At 38.3% G+C, this 23,436-nt stretch overlaps 1 protein-coding gene across 2 annotated transcripts; it reads right to left on the bottom strand.

The window, feature by feature from the left end:
- Positions 1-645: 645 nt before the first annotated feature.
- On the bottom strand, positions 646-22,179 carry MS3_00008710 (uncharacterized protein). 2 transcript variants are annotated; one of them, XM_035730495.2, is made up of 7 exons: positions 19,387-22,179; positions 18,040-18,223; positions 17,758-17,927; positions 17,579-17,717; positions 16,531-16,765; positions 5,539-5,628; positions 646-2,603 (listed from the first exon to the last, which is right to left on the bottom strand). In XM_035730495.2, the coding sequence occupies exons 2-7, from the start codon at positions 18,172-18,174 to the stop codon at positions 2,536-2,538; spliced, it is 837 nt and encodes a 278-aa protein (XP_035587999.2). In that variant the 5' UTR covers positions 18,175-18,223; positions 19,387-22,179; the 3' UTR covers positions 646-2,535. The 2 variants fall into 2 exon arrangements, with proteins under 2 accessions (XP_035587999.2, XP_051065687.1); XM_051217054.1 differs by adding exons at positions 18,263-18,416; positions 18,463-18,601 and having other exon boundaries at positions 5,539-17,927.
- Positions 22,180-23,436: the final 1,257 nt, after the last annotated feature.

Below are 23,436 nucleotides of genomic sequence, written 5' to 3'. Positions count from 1 at the left end.
TTGTGATTTGTTGCATGGTAAGAACCGTCGACCAAGAATCGAAGTTTTCTTTGGCAGCCCTACACATGGGGCTAATATCAATTGCACAGTAGTATGGTGGTCGGATGTGTTGGGTGCAAATCAAATCTTATCCATCCTCAACACACAGATGAAGTCAACTGTCACTTACTCACTCACTGGCTCGCTCGCATGCTCGATCGCACGTTTCATTGAGTGTGTTCAACGATGGGTTTGGTGTGAACGAGGCTAGTTGACATTTCTTGTCTACTGATAAGTTGTGGTTGTGAGTAGTGTATGAAGTGCACTTATTATTGTTGAGATTGGTGTTAGTATGTGGTGTATTATGGTTTCCCAGTGGTTGTGTGCAGGCGTGTATGCATGTATTAGTGTTGAATGTAGTGGTGAGGAGCTATTACTGTTGTGTTTGCTGTTGTCGAGTGATGATTGTGTTGACAGAGATGATTAATTTGCAAATGGATGAATGGGAGTGAGGTGTTGTTTGATAGTAGGGTTGGTAGACTGTGAGCGGTTCGGATTAACCGTCACGGTTTTACTCTTGTGATTTGTTGCATGGTAAGAACCGTCGACCAAGAATCGAAGTTTTCTTTGGCAGCCCTACACATGGGGCTAATATCAATTGCACAGTAGTATGGTGGTCGGATGTGTTGGGTGCAAATCAAATCTTATCCATCCTCAACACACAGATGAAGTCAACTGTCACTTACTCACTCACTGGCTAGCTCGCATGCTCGATCGCACATTTCATTGAGTGTGTCCAACGATGGGTTTGGTGTGAACGAGGCTAGTTGACATTTCTGGTCCGTTGATAAATAGTGTATTTTTATCTTCTCGTATGTTTTTATAATTTTATTTTTTGGTCAAGTTATGCGGATTCTCATATTCTTGGCTTCTTTGATGTTTGTTTAATTATCTTAACCAATTTTTCACCCACTTGAACAATCATTTTTGGACGGTGTTTTTTATTTTCTTTCAGCTTTCTGAGTATTTTTCTAGTTTTTTTCGTTGGATGCTGATCTTAGTTACCACAGTGGTCTGTGAAGGCAGTTCATGTGTTAACTCGAGGAAGCCCTAAGAAACTCAGAATGATCCGAAGATATCCCACCCAATCATCTTTTGAAAGAATATTCTAGAGTCACTACGCGTAGCTTCCCTATTGTACAAATGCTATTAACACCCTGTGTGCAAATTGGAGGACTATAATGAGTTCGTTTTTTCTAGAACTATAAATATCTGACAAATTTGTACCATAATTGACACTGTTTGTAATAGCCTACTTTTCACTTGTCTTCCCATTTGCGACTTGGAGGGCTCTAGAGTTCCATTTCTCAAGTTATATCCGGTATATTAATAATCTAAGCACTAGATTTAACATGGTCTGACTGGTTTTACTTTGCAGTGGTTAACACAATCTACATGTAGTGGCTGAATACACACACACACATGAATTGACTCTTATTTCGACAAATAATAAAAAACAGAATATGTAGCTAATGGGTCATTCTCGTCCTCGTAATAATTCTGTATGCTGAGATCTAGAAAATTGCTCGAAAACAGCCAACAAAACGGCTCAGAAAACACCGAGAAACCCCTTATCCTATCAGTATTCAACTGAAGTTTTGCCAGAAACACTTAGAAAGTGAGTCACATGTCGAATTTCTGATTGGATTACCTATATCACTACTATGTTTAGTAACACTCCAGAATTTTCCGTAGGCCTAAAGCCATCTAAAATGTTATAAATACTTCAGACTTTCTGTACATTAACGAATATTAGAGTAAAGCTTTTTCCCTTAACTCGCACCTTTTCTCTCGTGTTCAAGATGCTGTTTATATTTAGCCTGGGGGTTACTAGAAGAGCTTGGAAAACCGGATCTAGCGTTCAATTAGATTATAATTAGTTGTAATCCCCTATACATTTTTTCACTACCTCAGTAAATCAAAGCTCTTAGCCTCATCATGTGATTTACTATCTACACTGTAGAATGGGATTGCTCACTCAGTGATTCTATCAACTTCAAAGACATTAGTCAGTGAAAAAATATAATTCAGGTATGTGACCTATCATTATCGATCAATTTCCTTACCGGTAAAGTACTGGACAGCACGTCATCAAGCAGTACCGTTTTTGGGGTTACAGACATGCTTCGTAAATAATCAAGTCACGATGCGAACAACTCGTTACTGGCGTAATGATGACTCTTGACTGAAAATTGATGCAGTACAATAATAAATTAACAAATTCTGATACGGTCTAGAAAAGTGAAACAAAACAGCTGTCCAGTGCTCCTTGATTATAAATATTTCTACAGTCAGTGCTGGTTTGTTTCTACATTCCCCTTTGAATAAATCTTATTGCGATTTCAAAAATATATACAGGGTCTACATAAATTTTTATTGACTGAAATCAGGATGTAGCTCACAAGTGAAATAAACATAAATAGATTTTTAAAACAAATGAACACTTATATTGTTCATTCTCGTCGCAATTCACAACTTGCAGGAGACTTTTTTAAATTACTGATGTGATAAGTCTATCAGTTCAGGTTTCGAACCAAGTGTAATTTGCTTGTTCATAGGACATTCTGAAATTTCGTAACAAAAATGTAATTAACGGAACAAAACAGAAAAATATTGAGCGAAAGATTGTTTTATTTGTTGGCTAAAGTTGGCTAAATTTATCGGCTTGGATTAAGGTATTAGTGTATCAGGTGTTGTGTGATTATGTTCAGCTTTACGAGGCACATCAGCAATCAGCAAGAATCTTTTAGGTGAGCTTGTATAGATACATCAGTAATGAACTTGAATCGAAATTACCGGACCATTCATCAGATGTTTGATACCTCAGACCCACCTATATGTCTTTAGTTTAGTGTGAGTGGCATACAGAAATCATTTACGTATGTACCATCCAACTCACCTCTAGGCCGTCCCCTTGGTTGTACAAGGTCAGGTGTACCATACTTTGGCGCAAGTAGTTCTACCTCACACTTGTAAGAACTGGTCTATCTGAATTGATAATTTCAGACAGGACTGCTTAGATTATCTTTATATCCGTACTACAACTCATAATCGGCGAAGACAAAATGTGCGTAATCCCAGGTTCTACTGAGCAAAATCTGAGCAGTGGATGTATTTTAAAGTGTCAATTTTTGTAGCTCAGGCACATTTTGCTGATTATTACTTGTGAATATGAGTCAATGAGGGACAGAAGGTAGGTAGCCACTCTATAATATGGCACCATGAGCATAGGATGACTGTATTATACCAATGCTTGGTATTTTATCAAGATTCTATGGATCGGGCGATGAAGATGATGGAACTTGGAAGCTTGACAAGCTGTTGAAGACTAGCTTAGAAGTAAAGGCTGATGATCCTCTTGTCTTATTTTATCCTCTAAATAGATTATGAAATATATTTTTGGGTAAGGACTTTATCTCAGTATGAAGAAGGGAATTAACATTCTTCGTAAAATGAGAATTTCTGACAAGTTTGATTCAAGCAAAAAGATATAATTAGTTTAAAAATCAAAATACTGTGTATCAGATATCCATGTCCAATTATATATATGTACTTACGCCTGTTACCCCTTGTGTACGAGCATAGGCCGCCCACAATCATTCTCCATCCAACTCGATCCCGAGCAATCCTTTCCAGTTGCTATTTATTCTTCTTCATATCTGTTTCCGATTCCCGACGCACTGTTCTTTGGCCTTCCTCTTTTCCGTTCCCCTCCATAATTCCAAGTTAGCGCTTGCCTGGTGATGCAGCTTGGTGATTTCCTCAATGTACATCCTATACATCTTTGGCGTATTTTCCTAATTTCCTCTTCAGCTGGAAGTTGGTTTGTTCTCTTCCACAGTAGGCTGTTGCTGATGGTATCCAGCCAACAGACACTGAGTATCTTGCGTCGACAATTGTTTATAAATACTTTTACATTTTTGATTATGGTTGTGGTAGTTCTCTAAGTTCCAGATCAGTACAGCAGAACTGTCTGGACATTCATATTGAAGATTCCCAGTTTGATGCTGCCTGACAGTTGTTTTGAGTTCCAAATGTTCTTCAACTGCAGGAATGTAACCCTTGCTTTGTCAATTCTCACCTTTCCGTCTGCATCAGATCCTCCACGTTCATCGACAATGCTGCCCAGATACGTGAACGTTTCCACTTCTTCCGGAGTTTCTCCACCAAGTGGGATTGGGTTGGTATTCTCTGTGTTGTATTTGAGGATCTTGCTTTCTCCCTTGTGTATATTGAGCCCTCCTGATAAACAGGCTTCTGCCACACTGGTTGTCATGACCTGCATTTGTTCGTGTGAATGGGAGAGAAAAGCAAAGTCATCTGCGAAGTCTGAACCGTCTAGTTGCATCCAAGCTGTCCATTGTATTCCTGTTGTTGAGATTTATCTTGAATTCGTTGAGTTCGTTGTATTTAACCTATGTAATGCTGTTCCCCCAGTTGTCCAGTATTTCTTTAACCTCAGTTTCATGTTGGCCGCCACCAGGTGGTGATCCGAAGCTATGTCAGCTCCTCTCCTGGTTCTCATATCTTCCACTGTCCTTGGGAATTTTTTATGGATACAAATATTATCTATCTGGTTCTCCGCGGTGTGGTCCGGTGAGATCCATGTAGCTTTGTGTATACGTTTGTGTGGGAATATTGTGCCGCCTATAACCAATTTGTTGAATGCACATAGATTTGCAAATCTTCCCCCATTCTCGTTTCTCTCTCCCAGTCCATGTCGTCCCATGACATTTTCATATCCAGTGTTGTCTATCCCGACTTTGGTGTTTCGACCTCTCATCATAATGGTGAGGCCCTTTCTTGGGCACTTCTCTATGATTGATTGCAGCCTCATAGAATTGATCTTTATTGTCGTCATTGCTATCATTGTTGGGTGCATAACATTCATTGTGATATCCTCCTTCTTTGTTTCGAATGATGCTTTTGTGATTGTGGATCCATGAGATTCCCACCCAATAAGTGCATTTCCTGCATCTTTGAACAGCATCACAGCAACTCCTTGAGTGTGCATAGCATTTTTCTCTTCGTGACCAGAGTACAGCAGCATCTCTGCCGTATCTAACCTTTGATGTCCAGCTTCAGTCCGAAAGGTTTCACATATTCCGAGCACCGCCAAGTTGTATCTCCTCATTTCTGTTGCTATTTGACTGGTCTTCCCGGTCTCTCACATTGTCCGGACGTTCCGTGTACCTTTAAAAATTGCTGCTCTGGTTGTTAGAGTGGGCATCGGCCTCGTGAGTTTCGAATAATCTCGGCTTTCATTGAGAGACGTTATAATTCTTCCTTCAACTCCCAGGGCAGAGTTTAAATGGTTTGATTTGTTTAATCTGGTTAACGTCTTTTTAGCAAAGTTGTTTTCTACGAGATGGAGTTGCCGACCCCACGCCGAAACCTCCTACTTTACCCGAGCTTGGGACCGGCAGTATATATATATATATATATATATATATATATATATATATATATATATAAACTAATAGTGTAAACTTGACTTACTTGACAATTCGAGATTAAAACTCTTATACTGGTTCCAATTTTCTAAAAATTGTCTATTTGGTTCAGATATCGCCTTATTATCCAGCATTTCTATACGAAAACAATATGAAATTAGGGAACAAAACATGATTTTGTTTGAGTAGAATAACCAAAGTAAAACGTATCCAAGATATATTTCTTACATGATATTGTAAATTTATTTATGTTAAAGCCTGTAACAGGGGTTTGGTCGTACAAGTCGCCTCTTCACTATCTAACCATATACTTCCTTTTACTTATTTTAATGACTCTGGTTTTTATCACTTTATTAATAAGTGGGACAACTTAAACGGACCGTTTTGTCCTACCTCTATTGAATAAAAGGAATTCTCAAACATATATATACGGACGAGACAGTGCAAATATATCGACAAATGGATCTAGTTTTACTTTAACAAATTATAAACATCGGTTTCAGCTATTGATGAAATCGTAGAACATTAATTTGGACTTCGTATGCACACGGAAATAATGACTTCTAGGTTTGCAGGTATCTGACGTGAACAGAGAATCTAGAAGCTAGGACAAACTACGGAAGCTCTTTTTGGGGACGCTATTCCATTTAATCCAAAGCTCGTAAAACACTAACATTTATTTTGTTACTATTATTTTCTACAAATCACAAGCTTTCGTTTGATTTATGATTCATTGTTATAACCCTTCTTGTTCCAAAGCTATTGTAATTTAAACGAAACCTTAAGTACTATATTTTTCTACCCAATTGCCTAGTTTTGGACATAATTGTATTTTCTAGTTGTTATGCCTTGTGATTTTGTTAGTCATCTATTTATTCGTGTATCTTTTTACACTAATCTAAGTCGGAACCAGTTCTGAGTGTGAATCGGAATTGGGAATAAGTCGAGTAGTGTTCCACTTAATTTGTCCTCTCACTCATGAGCGCTTGTCAGCCAATCAGGTGATAGAATAGTTTTCGTCTCTCTACCCAAGGCAGTTAGTCTCACTTCGACCTCACGCGTTTCTAGCCTCAAGGTTGAACCAGTCAGCCTACAATGTCAAAGCCTTAATCTAGATGTAAACAAGTTATCTCCGGCATACTATTAGGTAGACATATCAAGGACGTAATAGTATCAATGGCAAGGCTAGACTTTTTTGAATAAGCTGAGTAACGGGTAGGAAGTTAATAATTAATATGTTTTCTTGTTATATCCCAATGAGTAGAAAACTGTATTTCTGACGTTTCGTGACTTAATCTAATCCACTTCTTCAGCGTAAGAAGAATTTAGTTCTCATTAGTTAATCGAGCAATAATGATACCTCATGGAGGCCGGATGAAGCTACTGCCTCTTCCAAATCCGGGTAATGAAAGAGGGTTAGGAGTAGGGGTTTGCAACTCCACTTAGTATGAATGAACTTCATTACAACTAGCTAACTAAAAAATGATTTATGATGCTTCACGGTGAAATCTGAGATGCTTTAATGCCTCGAGGTCAATGACCTTTTAATAACCAGAGCAACAACTATTATATAGAAATGAAACATCTGGACAATGTAGGAGACCAGGAAGGTCATTCAAATAGCTGTAGAAAAGAGGACATACAACCTGGCCCAGTTTGGAATAAGTCAAATCCATTGAACACCATCTGAGAAAAGACTATATTCACAAGATGCAGTTATCTTTTAGTCATGAAAGATAACATCTTTCATACACACAAAAGATTGCACTGATGCCCTTCAAAGGAGAAAACAAGCAAATTTAGGATGCGAAATACACGGCTCCAGGATCATTAAGGCATTCATAAAAACAAAAGAGGAAAGGGTCACAGTAAGTGTTATTCAATGCTATGTACACATCAATGATGGCAGTGAAGATGATAGAAACCAGTTTTACGAGGGCTGTAGTCCATCTCAGAGGAACTTTGTAGTGTCGTTTATTATGTTAAGCCCACATAGCTTATTCTAGCTTCTGGACAGGCCGATTTATTCATTCTTCTTGAGCCACGTTTTGACCTTGTTAATTATTCGCTTATCAAGCCTGGCTGCTTTTATATAAGCATTTGTGTGCACACTTCTTATCCTACTCGTCACATATATGTAGCCTATTTTCGTGTGACCAGAATTATTGATTAACTCTTGATTAAATGGAGTTGGCTTACACGCCTTCTCCGCCGCCAGTCATTTCCCTTAGCTCTTTTCTATTCGCTTCGTTCCTCTGATTGTCTGTCCAGATGAATGATTGTACAAAATATATGTATTCAAAATCCATTCTCAAATTTGACTCATTTAATTCCATTAAACACTAATGCAATTTAAGTCGATGATTATATATGAGGATAGGTGACATATATTTCAATAGCAATCATTCATAAGATCTAATTGGAGTCAGATCTCGAGCCACTAAAGTGGTGAGCCCGCCACCGACGAACCTAACGCAGCAAGCTACATCGATGAAAAACTTCTGCACTCTACACTTTCGACGAACAAAGTCAGCGAATGCAGTTCGATCTTCAATGGGACATACTCAGCAAACCCTGTGCAGCTCGACATGGACATGCTCAAATCGTATTATCTTATTGATACTTTGTCCTCATGTCAACTTTGCTGATTGGTCCATCCAGCAGATTGTTCCATTATGATTCAAATAATTATCACAGTCTCATTATCACATTAGTGGCATATTATCACCTAACGTAGAATTATTATTTTTGTTCGTGCTGACATTAAATTATGACATTTACGCAATCATATCACTCACCGAACAAATTATAAGTTTATGAACACCACTTTATGACATTTAAAGCTCACTGGACTATTTTTATTATTCAACAACGTGAAATTTTGCTGCTTTAAAGTGAGTTCGTCCCATTTTTTATCATGTCATATTTGGCCTATTATTACACTCATTCATTTTTTATGTTATCATGCCACACATTTTTCATTTCGATATTGCCTCCTATTATGTCTGTGAATACCTCTAACTCTACTAGCTGATTAGTAACGATTATGTTCATCTTATCTATTCGTTCACATGTATAACTGCATGTTGTATTATTCATTACCCACAAATATTACAAGATTATTGCAATTAATATTTTATTCCCATCGCACTGTATACCAGGACATCGAGCTTAGAGCTAATCTCTCAAAGATACACTATTGTTCGTCACAACCAAGTCAGTTCCTCTCGCCAACATCGATAATCATATGCACTGATATTGGTATCATGCCTTAGTACCGTTTTGTTACAAACGAGAGCGAGTACATCTCCCACAAACCACTCGACGACCGAACAGAAATACGACTCTACGTATCTCGCCTCTGCAGTCACCATTCTGTTCCTCTGGTCATTCTACTAATAAATAATAAGTAAGTCAGTCAGCAACAACGAAGAACTTCGTACGTACTTACATCAGTTCGAGTTGCCACACCACATTAGAACAGAGTTGCAGTTGTCGACTCAAATTCCGTAGTGCTAGATGTAGTAAAATTATAAGCTGTAATCAGAAAAATTAGGGTTTGAAGATATTATTCAAGGAGTATAATCTAGTGAAGTAAATTTGGAAAGAGAAAAAAGAAAGGGACATGAAGAATTCAGAAGATTAGAATTTGGGAGAACACAAAGAGTTGATGCACTTGCTCCATTGCAAACGATTTTGAGCCTTGGCATTCAGGGTCTCTAACCATCGGTTGCTATCATCTCGCGCTCCCCAACCAGGTAGTCTACACCTACCAACATGACTCAGTCCACTTGTCAGTGACTTCATGGACTTGTGCCATGTTTTGGTCTGGCCGCCCCTAGCTTTCTTCCAACCTACTCCTATACTATTGAACATTGCACGTCGGGGCAGTCGGTGGTTGGGCATACGTAACACATGTCACAGCCATTTCAACTGATGAAGTTTCACTATTTCATCAATTGATTTGCTATCCCTACCTAGTACCCGTTTCCTAACAAATGCGTTACTTACTCGATGGTCCCAGGATATACGAGCAATATTTCGAAGACACCTATGATCAAATACTAGTAACCTATGGATATTCTCTACTCTTACCGGCCATGTTTCACTGCCATAAAGTAGGACGGGACGAATTGCTGCGCAGTAAACCTGTCCTTTGGTTGATAGACGGATATCGCGTCTACACCATAAATGACGCAAGTTGGCGAAATCCAGTCGAGCCTTCTGTATCCGTGATGAGACTTTTTCAAATACCAGACTACAAGGGCTGATGAGCAACATTTTGCATTTCGAGAGGGAGAATCGCATCCCGAACATGCTTGCATTGTTGCTTAGAGTAGTCAGAGGACTCTGCATTTTATCAGCGTCTTCACCAAATAAAACTATGTCATCGGTATATTCTAGGTCAAAAAGTGAATCTCCCGGTAGAAGTTCAACCCCTGGAAATTTAGATGAGGAAAGTGTCATCTCTAAAAGCACATCAACGACAAAGTTAAACAAGAATGGAGAGAGTGGACAGCCCTGACGAATACCACTTGAAGTAATCAATTCTGATGACAGTTCGCCATAAGCTCTCACTCTACCAGTTGTGTTCGAGTAGAGAGCCTTTATAAGGTTAATGTACTTCTTTGGTACTCCTATCAGTGACAAACACTGCCATATAACCTCACGATTAACAGAGTCAAATGCCGCCTCAATGTCGAGAAATACTACGATTGTGGGGCGTCTGAATGTGTTTCTATGTTCTAGGATCTGACGTAGTGTGGATATCTGGTCTATACAACCACGTACAGGTCGAAAACCAGCCTGATTTTCTCTGGTCTGCTCTTCATGAGCTCTAGTTAAGCGCTGAAGTATTATTGAAGCTAATATAAATGAAAGACGCTGCTCGGATAATGTATGCGCGTTTCGGAGACGCAGCACACATCGATGGCGCGAGATTCTTAAGTCCTAGCTAAGGAAGCCTGTTGTCCTATTTGGCACAGTGTCCGGACGTTAAAAACTCCTACGTGTAGCTTAAAGCGTGGTTTCAGGAGACCAGGAAGAACGTTCCGCGTATTCAAATCGTTTGCACTCGAGGTGCGAGGTGATAAAGGAACGGGAGAAGCATTAGCCGTAGAGATGAGAGAGTTGTTAGGTGTAGGAAGGATTCGGTCGTGACCAACTTGGTCTCGTGTACTGCTACGGGTATGAGGGGAACGCCTTGCTGCTGTCACATCCCTCTACAGTCAGCAGTGCGATTTCGCCCTCAAACCTTGAGTTGCTGCCTTTAGTCTTACCGTTCTCCAAACGACCTGCCTGGAATTGTAGAACCACGTATGTGAATGCAAACCCACTAATCGATAATAGACGCTATTAACTCTAGTACGGCTCATCAGATGTTTATACTTCACTATTCTTTATCCTTATACTCAGTTGGCCCCATAGACCAATCTCTTTTATACCCTACTTATTTCCACTACTTATCCCGCTGTCATACCCATAAATGATTAACTCTTGACTAAATGGTGTTGGCTCATAGGCCTTCTCCACCACGCGTCATTTCGCTTCGTTCCTCTGATTGTCTGTCCAGACCAGTGTGTAGAAAAGAAACGTATTCGAAATTCATTCTCGTATATGACTTATTTTAATTCCGTTATTCACTGACGCGAGTTCAGTTGATAATTTTATACGAGGATTGACGACATGTATATTTCAACAACAATCAATCATATGATCTAATCGGAATCACATCTCGGGCCACTAAAACTACCAAGGTAAGACCCGATCATCTTAATGAGAAACCTAACGGCTGAGACAGGGATAGACAACAAAAGACACAAACGTATCATGGAGCGACATAATTGGATAAGGAAAAGAGAATAGTGAGAGACTAGTAAATCTATGTGCTTTCAACGTGTTCATAGATGTAATGATTTTCCCACAAAAATCCATACGCAGAGCTACATGGGATTCGGTCACAACGTAGAACTTGTACGTATGTACATCGGTTAAAGTTCCCACATCCCATCAACACATAGACATGAAGTTTTCAGGCCAAATCCCAAAATATTAGAGGTAGTAACAGTATCAGTAGTAATAGGAAAGATCAGGCACTGAAGATACAACTGGGGAAAAATACAAATTATTGAGATAAAAACCAAAGAATGTTATGGCGAATTTAGAATCTCAGAATTTGGAGGAAGACAATGAATGGATGTACCTGAGCGACTGTAAAAGATTCTGACCCATGTCAAAGTCTCTAATCATTGGTTACGATTATCACACTCACCCCAACCAGGTAGTCTGTACCTATTAGCATGGCTAAGTCCAAGTGTCAGTGACTTCATGGACTAATGCTATGTTTTGCTTCGGTCGCCCCTAGCTTTCCTCCAGCCTAATCCTGCACAAGAAAAAACCTCCCATCAATGTAGGCAATGGTTTGGCAAGCACATCACATTTCGACCACATCAGTTGATGGACATTTACTACATCATCAATTGATTCCCCACCCTTACTTAGGACTCTATTCCTAACGCAAAATACACGAGTAATGCTGTGTAGACACATATGATCGAATACCAGAAACCTACGGATACCCTATACTATTATTAACCATGTTTAATAGCCACAACGTAGGAAGCAGCACACTGTCACGCAGTAAACTCGCCCCTCGGATGGAAGAAAGATGTCTCCTCTACGTCAAAATTGAAGCCCGTTGGTAAGAGCCAACGGAACCTTCTTAAAGCTCGACGAGAATAATCAAAAATTTTACGGTCTGTTTCCGTAAGACTTATCCTTCAGCCCTGTCACATACTAGTTACCCGCCCCTACTTAATCTAACAGAATTGTGTCACTTTTGATTATAGAGGACGCGACAGCGTTGCGGATTTCCGGGTAGCATCGTGCACACGTTATAGAAAGAGAGTAAGGAACAATTCTAGGATGATTGCGCCGAGTTGTCGAAGGCTTTTGAGAAGTTAAGGAACACTTCACGAACCGATATCATTTGTTCCCAACAATTCGTTCAACTGTTCCGTGTCATGAGTAAATTGGACGCACAGAATCTGCCTAAACTAATTGCGTGATAAGCTTCGCCGAGTTTTTATCTATGTGTTCCTTTATTCATTCATTGACAGTCCTTACATAAACTTTGAAGATAGTGGTTGTATTGCGACCATATCCCGAAAATGATTGTACTATAGCTTGAGGTGGTGGGACGATTACATTTTGTCAGCGTCCTCACTGGACAAAACTGTATCATCTGAGTATCCCAAGTCTAAAAGTGAATCTCCTGAAAAGTCGGATGATTAAAGTGTTATCTCTAAAATTATGTCTATGATAAAGTTAAATAAGAATGGGGAAGGCGGATAACCTCGATGAACGCCACATGGAGTAACCGATTCCGATGAGTTTGTCATAGACTCTGACTCGACCAAAGGTGTCCAGGTAGGGAGCCCGTACAAGGATAATGCACTTATCTGGTACGCCTCTCAATGACAGACACTGCCACAGAACCTCACGATCAACCGAGTCGAACATTGCCTTAAGGTCAAGAAATACAACTATAATCGGACGTCTAAAAGTATTTCTGTATCCCAGGATCTGCTGAAGGGTGAATATTTGGTCCACACATTCACATCCAGGTTTGAAACCAGCCTGGTTTTCTCGGGTTCACCCTTCACGAGCTCTAGTAAGACGTCGAAGTATTATTGAGGCCAATACTTCAGACACTATTGGTTAAACTGATTCCTCTGTAATTGTTGCAAGAGGATTTTTGTCCCTTTCTTATAGGCTGGGATGATCAGAGATCGAGACCAGTCAGATGAGACAACATCCAGTTCCCAGATTTTAGCTAAGATCTCAGTTAATGTAACTGCTGAAGCTGGACTACTATCCTTAAGATTCTCAGGGATTAATCCATCAGGCTCTGCTGCTTTTCCTCGCATTAGATTGCTTATAGCCTTTTAAGGCTCACTAAGAGTCGGAGGACTTACATCAGTTTGCCATTCAGGTTGATTGAAGATATTGGGTTCTGCTATTAAATTTAACGCCCCAGAAAGTAGCAGTGAGGTCTTCAGATACCCGAAGTGTAAGTAGTGCCAGTTCTTTATATTGGCAAGGTGAGGCCGAATGAATGAGAGTAATTGGATATTGTTCGCGCATTTCGAAGACGCAGCACACATAAACGGCGCGAGATTCTAGAGTCCTAGCCAAAGAAGCCCGTGCTCCCACTTGACACAAGGTTCGAACATTAAAAGCTACAATGTGTAGTTTAGCGTGTGGATTCAGGAGACCGGGAATAACATTTCGTGGACTCAAGTCATTAGCATTGATGGCCTGTGGTGATAGAGATACGTGGAAAGAGTTGTTCATGGGGTGGAGGAACTTTTAAGAGGTAGGAGAGGGATTCGATCGTCAACATGATGACCTCGGGTGCCATTGGAGGCATGAAGGCGGTTGTCACTTTCCGGCTCTCTACGCCGTAGAGGGACCTGAAAAAGAGCCCGGATTAGTGGTAGTCTTAGTGACTTGGAAGTGTGATTGCAGAGTCCAAGGGGGAAATGCTTGAGGCCGACCACACACAGTCTTTTTGGAAAACTTTCGTTTGATTAGCTCCGCACTTTAAAAGGCCTTAACCTCAGAGACGGAAATTCGTGGGTTAAGATGAGGTGCGAAATTTTCAAGACCGACATTTTCGACCCTATTCCTTCTGTTGTAGGAAGGTAACGTCGCTGCAGATAGAGGTTTTCCAAGAGAAACATCTTACTGTCGTCACACTCATTTACAGCCGACAGTACAAATTTGCCTCTGGACCTTGAGTTACTGCTCTTAGTCTAACCGTTCCCCAACCAATGTGCCTGGCATGGTAGGACCTACAGGAACATGTGTTCCAGCCAAAAGAAGGGAGCTAATGTTGCCTTAGATAACCCGAAACCTGACCACCTGGTGGTGTCCAAGCTATAAAACATTCGACAGTAGAAGCATTACAAGATTTTAATATACCCTTCTTTTCGGATGCCGACAAGGTCAGCTGGATCAAGGTAACTGTCACCGACAAGTCCTACGTATTACTATATCTACCGGAGGAAGAGGAAACATACGGAGAGTAACTGAAAAGGATTAGAGAAGCGATAGCTTTAACATGTTATGAGGTCTTGGGTCATAAGAAGCAATAGTACAGAGAATGAAACTCTGGGCACAGCCGAATATACAGAGACAAAAGAGAAGACAGCCAGGACACGGGCATAATCTACAGAAGTACACAAACGACTGAAGAGGATTAAAGCTGACAAACAGAAATATGTAGAAAACCTGGCAACTACAGCAAGACAATTTACAAGAGAAGGAAATATGAAAGAACTAAATGATAGTCAACAAAGTAGCAGGGAATTATGGTAAAGACGGGAAACCAATCACTGAGGTTAGTGTCTAAACAGGTGGATAGACAGCTCGTTAACACACCACGGGTGCTAAAACCATTGGACATCCGAGGAACTATCAAGGCCTTTCGGCAAATCAGGAGTGAAAAAGCAGGTGGACTAAGCAGCATATCATCTAAAACAATGAGGTAGGATATAGAGACAACTTTAAAGATATTCCATGTTCGCTTCATAACTATTTGGGATGAAGAACAAGTACCAACAAACAGGAATACATTAGTGAGATATCGAAGAAAGATCTTAGTGAGTGTGTCAACTACAGAAACACCATACTAATATCAGTACAGGATGAAGTTTTTAACGTTACTGAACTGAATGGAGAATTCAGTGGACGTCCAACATCGAGATCAACAAACACGCTTTCATAAGGATTGGTCATGTGCCAATTAAACTGAGAACAATCAACTGAATATAACTCATCACTATACATTACCTTCCTTGATTATTAGAAATTATTCAACAGCTTGAATAGAAGCACCCTATGAAATATTCGATACTATAGAGTACCTGAAAAGATTCGTAGCATCAGACGGAACTCCTACAAGAGGTTGAATCACAAGATTTTCCCATGTAGAACAGCTCACAAACTCTTTCCAAATGAGAACTGGAGTGAAATGATGGTACCCACTCCAATTTTTTCCCTTTTGCTAGCTATTTACTGGATTGTGGATACCTTTGCAGCTCGGCAAAAGCACAGAACCAGTGGACACCTTGGACACAGCTGGATAACAGACTTTGAAGATGACTTAACACTTATGCAGCAAACAGGCAAAAACAGCTACTTTAGCAGTGGCTTCATTATAAATAGGTCTGAACATTCACAAGAGAAAAAGAGAAACCCTAAAGTACGTATACAGCAAGCACTACGTCACTTGATAGTGAAGCTCTGAAAGAAGTGGAAGATTTTATGTACTTGGGTAGCATCAGTAGTAAACAAGAAGGACCTGATAAGGATGTTAAGTCACGAATTGCTAAAGCAAGTGCAGCATTCATGAATTCAAAGAATATTTGAAACTCAAGACTGTGATCCATGTCCAAAGGCAGAATTTTAAACACTAACGTTAAAATAGTTCAACTGTACAGAGCTGAAACTTAAAAAACTACCACTATCATTATCACAAATGTATAAGCATTCATAAACAACTGTCCAAACAAGATACTCCAAGTCGATTGGCCGGCAACCATCAGCAGTAACCGACTATGATAGAAACCCAACCAGCTGCCAGATAAGGAGGATTTAAGAAAAGACGCTGGAGTTGGGTAGAACACATTTCACGGAAAGTACTCAACATTACAAGGCGAGTCCTGAATAAGCATCCCCAAGCCTAAAGAGACAGACTAAAGAACACATGGCACCAGAACTTTGACGCATACAACAAGACTATCGATGCCACTTAGCAACAACTGGAATGGAGAGTCCATGATAGAGTTGGTGATCACCATCCAGTAGGCTATACCTGAGGATGGGTAGCAAGATTAAGTAATTAAGTAAGCAATTGAATGATACTGCTATTTCACAAAAACCAACTTTAAATTCAGATGAAATTCACATAGCACAAATATCAAACTAAACGCGTTAATGTGATTGAAAGTAGTATCCACTGAAAACAACTTACCTAGACGTTTTGCAGTTACAATGATGATATCTCTTGCTCGAGTTGTTTTCATGACAGGATTGCCTTTTATATGGAACTCTTTAAGGTTTGACCATTTATTCAGTGATGTAGATAGATCATGGATAGATCGTATGGAATTATTCGATACATTCAAAGAGATTAAGGCATGAAGGTTACTCAAATCTTGTAGGGTGTCCAGTTTGTTACCTGACACATCCAAGCATATAAGACTATTCTATTAAGTTGGGATATTTTTTTACACGGAAATGGTTACACGATAAGAGATTAGGGGGAAAGTAGAAAGTCAAAATTAGAAACAGATTATTCAGCTGGGATCGTCTCAAAATTAAACAACAGTTATCTAACCAAGGAATTTTAACCGCTTAACATAAAAACCTTACTAAGGAACTTGATAAAAAGTGAAATAGATGTTTTGTCTTTTCTTCGAAATCTATAGCGAGAATGAATCACAACAATCCAGATACACTTATACTTTACAAGCTTGAGAACTGTGAGCAAATTATCTACAACCACATTCCTAATATCTTCATTTATCTTTCATATTCACTCTGATATCTTTAGTGGATGTGGTCTTCTGTAGTGTTCAGGAATCTGGAAAATCAAATAAGTTAATTGCTGTCTGTGACTTCCAATAATTTCATGGTCCTCTTAAAAACCGGATTTTACCAATAAACTTGAAACAACAGAGGCTAGTCAGCTGTGGTACTCGTTTGCATCCCATTGTTTGAAGAGGAAGTTAAGGTAAAATAAACCTATGAGGTCTAATAACAACCTTTAAAATTACAAATATTTTTTGAGAGTTAAGGTATTATATAAAGGGGGTTGAAAAATCTTAAAAACAGGTTTAAATGAATCTCCCTAACAAAATAGATCATACTTTTTCTTACTGCTGTTAATCTTAAATGCTGCTGTTAGGTTTATCAGTCAGACAATTAGCTCGTCAGATTAAAAAACAGATATTACATTATATCTAAAGCAATTTTTTGAATGGTTATAACAAACAAAGTAATAATAACAAGACCATTACTGCTACAGAATTCAGACTACGATCATCAAAGACTAGACTTTCGCCTGGATTCAAATTTTGGTTGTCAATGCGTAATTCTTGCAGTCTGATTAATCCTTCCAAGCCTTCAATTATACTGATACAATTTCGGCTGAGGAAACTTTATGAAAGGAGAAGAATGAAAATATTTTTCAACTTACAGCTTTTCTAACTTCTCTAATGAGTTCAAGTTTCCCATACGACTTATGCGATTATTTTGAAGATATAAATGTGTCAACTGGGTTAAGTTTAAGTGTTCTGGTATAGATTTCAACTTATTGTCATACAGGTAGAGAACAGTTAGGCACTGACACAGAGCGATTTCCTGACCCTGGATGTGAAAGAAAGCGAGAAAACGAGCAATGAGGAAAATAACTAGGAGTAGAAACAAAAACCAACATAGTACACATAAAGTATTATGATAATATTTTCGAGAATCTTACCAGTTCATCTAGATTTTTACCATTTAGGTATAAATGTGTAATCTGTTTTAAGCACTTCTCAGATGTCTCATAGATTTTACGTCTCTTCAACGCTGAAGTACTTTTGCACAATAATGCTACACTTGACTTCACCATACAGTTATTCTTTATTATTGCTAAAAATTGTTCAGTTCATGCAGTGATTCTAAAATGAAATAAATAAACAGAATGAATATAGTACTACAAATCTTATTGAACAGAAATGGTGAACTGATTTTCCCTTTGGATCTGGGTCTCAACTAAAGCAGACTGTTTTTATATGTGAAAACGTGCAGTTCTTGTATTGATCCTTCAAAAATCTCAAAGGACAAACCGTTGTTTATCAGTAATAATAGTAACTGAAGGAAGAGTTAGAAATAAATTCTTATATTAATGACAGGTTACACAAGCATTTTTAGTGAGCTTAAGTTGAAGGTTATAAATTTGTCAAAAAGCATAGAGCTTCAAGAAACAAGCAACGTGACAAACGTATATTATGAAGGTAGAGAGCCACAGAATAATACTGCACTTCAAGTTGCTGAACCTACCAGAACCAAAAAAAGATTAAATTATTAAGTGCATAAGAAAAAACGTGATTTGTAGGATGAGGCTGACGTAATAGTATGTAGAGACAACTGAACAGAACAACCCAAAGTACATGCGTGTAATTTGGGTATAGCCACGGCTATACTGATTAGCTATATCCTTCATAATTCTGGTAATTAACTTTACAATCCGTTCTAGCATATTTTCCTGTTTGAAACAAGGAATGCCTACATAAATTTCGTATAAAGTGTGATCTGATGTATTTAAAATATCCTAAATATATCCTCATTTGAGTTCCAGGTCTTGCAAAACGCTCATATATGAGCAGGTTTTATGAGACCTGGAAGCTCTCGGTATCTGTTGCTTTTCAGTTGGCTGTGGTTTACACACAAACATACTTCGTGAAGACATATTTGTATAATGATCCACAGATATCTATGGATCTAACATAATTTTTATATGAGTATTAAATAAGACTCAATGAAGTCTTAACTTTGTTATTCATTTTATTTATTTTAACACATTGGTACAGGGAGGTACCAAAAACATATGCGCCATACAAATCTCATTTGATATGTGTGAGGGCTGTTATACTGCCCGGGTGCCCAAACCGAAGCAGGAGGAGAAACCATAACTCTGGTGTCTCCTCATTTGCGGACAAATCTTTCGCCTTTTTATAAAAGTTAATTAACTTTGTTAAGTTATCTTTAATTACTTGGCAAACGAACATGCAATAGACAAATATTAAAATTGAGTATCAGAAGAATAACACTAAGACTATACCTCGCCAGTGACTTTACGAGACTAAAATTAGCCTTCAGAAGCTTGTACCACTGGTCACTGGAGGCAAGGTATAAACGGTAATCCCTTTCAAATCTGTCCGCCGTTTCGTTTCAACGACCTTGAACGCGCTGACTGGAAGCGGGCATTCCGTATTTCAATTGCCGTGTGTGTGTTGGGTCCTATGAGTATTAAATGTTTCCATATATAAGTCATCTTTTGATGCATAATAAACACTAAATAACTGCTAAGAGCATTAACTGAGTATTTTCTGTTTTGTAGTGCACACTTTAGCTCTGTTGTTCCTTCGAAACTTGATCTGTGGTCCTAAGTGCTGTAGTGAAAGTCAACAGCTATATATAATTTGTTGATAAGGTCCGGAAAACAACGTAAGAAAGATAAAATAACGTAAAAGGTTATAGATGCGCATAGTTTTTGTGAGTTAAGACGAAATGTCAACTGAAGGGTAAGTCCTAAATATTTGTTGTTCTTCCTTCAGTTAATTTTTTTCAAGGAATAACCTTTTTTTAATAGCTATTGTATGTTGTATCTAGTGCTTCATGCTCAAGTGAAATTTCAGTGAACGTAAGCGACGCGTTCCAACGTATTATGCTGAATAAGAGATTCGGAAGCTGGATTGAATTAGATAATGCGCTAAAGGATTTCCATAAAGTATGATGGGATAAATCTATGTTTTCTCAGATGACCCATACACACTATGTTCACGCAGAAAGTAGATTGTTGAAGGATGTGAGATATAAATACTTGTTCGTAGTGTTTCGTTGCACGTTTGGTCGTAAACGTAAATCGGAAGGTCTGAATGTGATTAAAAAACCGTGAGGACTCTAACTAATGTGTTACCTTTGAGGTCTAAATTTTTAAATTGTCAATCGATGTTTCGCGTAAGATTGGAGGGTCAACAATACGTTATAAAATCTTACAACATGACTCACAACCATCCGTGTACAAGTTCGTGGATGGTTTGTGATCCGTTGAGTAGACGATTGTCATCAGAAGAAAAAGAAAACTTGAAACCAGTTATATTGCACTGTCAGTCGACGGACGAAGTTATCGAAAGTATTAAGGGAAGAACAGGTAAGCAGGTGACCGCTGCTGATGTCAAAAATATGAAAGCTGAACTCTCCACTGGTAAGTGTATATAAATATATTTCAGGTTGGACTCGGAAGCAGGTATTGCAGATGATGCGACAAAACGGTCAAGTTAGAGAGCATGCATACAATTATGATGCTCCACAGCGTCTTATACCCTTGCTGAACATGTTGACCCCATTCGCAAGATCCAAAGTGTTATACGAACTAAAAAGAATGCGTTTCGTTAACTTAGAATATGAAAGCGGCGAGTGGTTGTTTATGCTTGACCGCGGACAACATTACGAAGTAGATGTAAGTATTTGTGGATGCAATTGTAGCACGTTTAATATGTGTCGATATCCGTGCCGCCATCTCCTGCTGGCATATATTAAAAGACGAAGTCTAACAGGTAAGCTATTTAAATTATAAAATATAAACTGCATAGCTCATCAACTTCTTAGGTGTTGCTGTAGATGGAAATTAGACAATACGCACAATTTACAAAACAACACAGTAATTTCATTACGGAGACGAAGTAAAGAATATATACAACTTCAACGGCTCCAAAGAATGTGCAAACAACGAATTGTTGAGAAATATGGTGAACGCTTCGCGAATCAGGTGGAGAGAAGGGTCTACAATTTTTACTTAAGAATTATAAACAGCTAGACAGCAGGTTTACGATTAACAGTTCTTTGTGGCTTTATTTTATACCACTATTTATACAACTTGTAAACTTATCTTTCCACTTTAGTAGTCATGAAAAATCAATAAACTTTTTCTCATTTTTTATTTTAGTCTTCTTCATACTTTCATGGGGAGGTTTACCAATCGTTTTAACGAATAATTGTGTGTGAAAATTAAGAATTTGTCCTACTGTATTAGTTACGAACTGTCGTTAGAACTTAGCGTTATATCGTTGTTCATTGTCAGGAATCAATGAGTCAAATAAAACAATAATGCGACTTCCACGTAAAACCTTACAGATTAAACAACCGCCTTACATATTTTCCGTTGTCAGATTACGTCCATTATCAAGTTAGTATTAGTATGGAACTAGACAATTTCATGCAGCTAGTTCCTTGATAAGATGGATTACGTATTCCTTAGACCACCCTTCCACTCACACTTCTTTGCTAAATTATGTTAACTCTTCAGATTGTCTTCACTTATCTTATTAGTTCTTAATTCAATGATTTATTCATTACATCTAGAATTATCACACAATTTATCTTATATGCTTCTGAGCTTCACTCGACTATTACACCACCCATCCTTTATGTTCCCTTAAGTCTAACACCAAATGACCTTTGACCTGTTCAAGCATATACATATGTATAGTTATTATTGATAACCTAGGTCATTCCAATTCTTTGCTTTCTATTATATTTCATACTATTTCTTCCCTCAATCTTAAATTATAATGCATATTCAGTTGTATGCAACTTATAAGAAACCACGAAATGTAATGCAGTCACATGATTGTGCGTCAATATTTGTTTTGGCTTTATTTAGACCATAATTATACAAACTTACAGGATTTATAATATAAAACACTGCGTATGGTTGTTATATTTATATTTAAATAATTCATTAGATGAATGAGCATAGCAGTAGGCAATATAAAACAGTTATCGTAAACTTGTAAACCGGTTTTCCACACGATCTTCCGTAATCCTAAATTCCATAAGCTTCATACTATTCTGAAAAACAACAAATCCGTTTTGAGACAAACAATTAAACTTTGTTCTCAGTATCATATTCAATAAGTTATTCAAATAGCAAGTAACAGACTGTGCCTATAAGTCTTTTATTAACAAGTAGTGACATTCATTCATAACTTCCTAAGTAACACAACAACTGTATTACCGAAACGGAGTGAAGAGTATATAATAACTCATTTGTGAACCCTATAACAGACACGTCACAAATCAGTATTAACTAAAAAACATGGTTGTGTCACCATTCTCACAAGAAACACCGATCGTTTTATTCATGAAGATTTTGTTCCTACTTGATGTGGTGTTATACACTATTACTGCAGACATTCAGAAAGCCGCTGGACAACACTATAAACGTCAATTGTTACTCACATATTTTTTTTATACGTTACATAATTATGTCACTTCAGTACAAAACAATGGTACCTCTAATGGATATAACTTTTTATGGCTAAATACAAACAAGTTATATAATATTCACAATTAGGTTAACGCTTGATTGCTTCTACTTACATTTTATAAACAACTACCGACATCCATGTTCACCGTCACCGCAATCAAGGAGGTGAACCATATGTAAAAGATTTTACGGTTCATTTTCATGAAAACTCAATCTGTGATGTATTTTTTGACTAGAAACACGGTGAACTTTACTTGCTTGAGTTTGTATTGTTACAAATAACTATATTAAGCTAACTTCAGATTTACTTACGTGGTGAGCAAGAAATAAGTCAAACTGCCAATAAATTGGAATAAAAACTATGTTACAAGCACTAGCAATACAGAAATTGATGTGTCATGCAAAAAAGCCTGTTAATAGCTGATAAATAACGACACAAAAAATCCACGACAATATGTAACGTGTGCGCGAAAATCCCTGGATTACCCGCTAGTCCGTGCCGTCACTGGAGCCATACCACAACCAAAACTAGCGGGTGAGGATATGTCATAATCCCGCCATCCACACTGGCAACCAATCATGCCTGGGCATTTATGGTGTGATGTGCATATTTCTAGCACTACTATAACCTAGTATGAATACCGCGTTTTGTAATGCGATTCGCTTCGCTCAGTTTACAGTTTTTCAGAGTTTCTATTGCTTAAACCGACTTGGTATTCCGTTTTTACTACATTTGTATTGTTTATGTTAGTTCAGTGAACGGGATTAAATTCTTCACAGTTTACCACCGTGGAAGAATGTGATAAGTTGATACTGAAGTGACTCACTTTTATCACGAGA

This window comes from Schistosoma haematobium, chromosome 6 (genome assembly GCF_000699445.3).
Source record: "Schistosoma haematobium chromosome 6, whole genome shotgun sequence".
Taxonomy (NCBI): Eukaryota; Metazoa; Platyhelminthes; class Trematoda; order Strigeidida; family Schistosomatidae; genus Schistosoma; species Schistosoma haematobium.
This window is presented reverse-complemented; position numbering and strand designations above follow the sequence as displayed.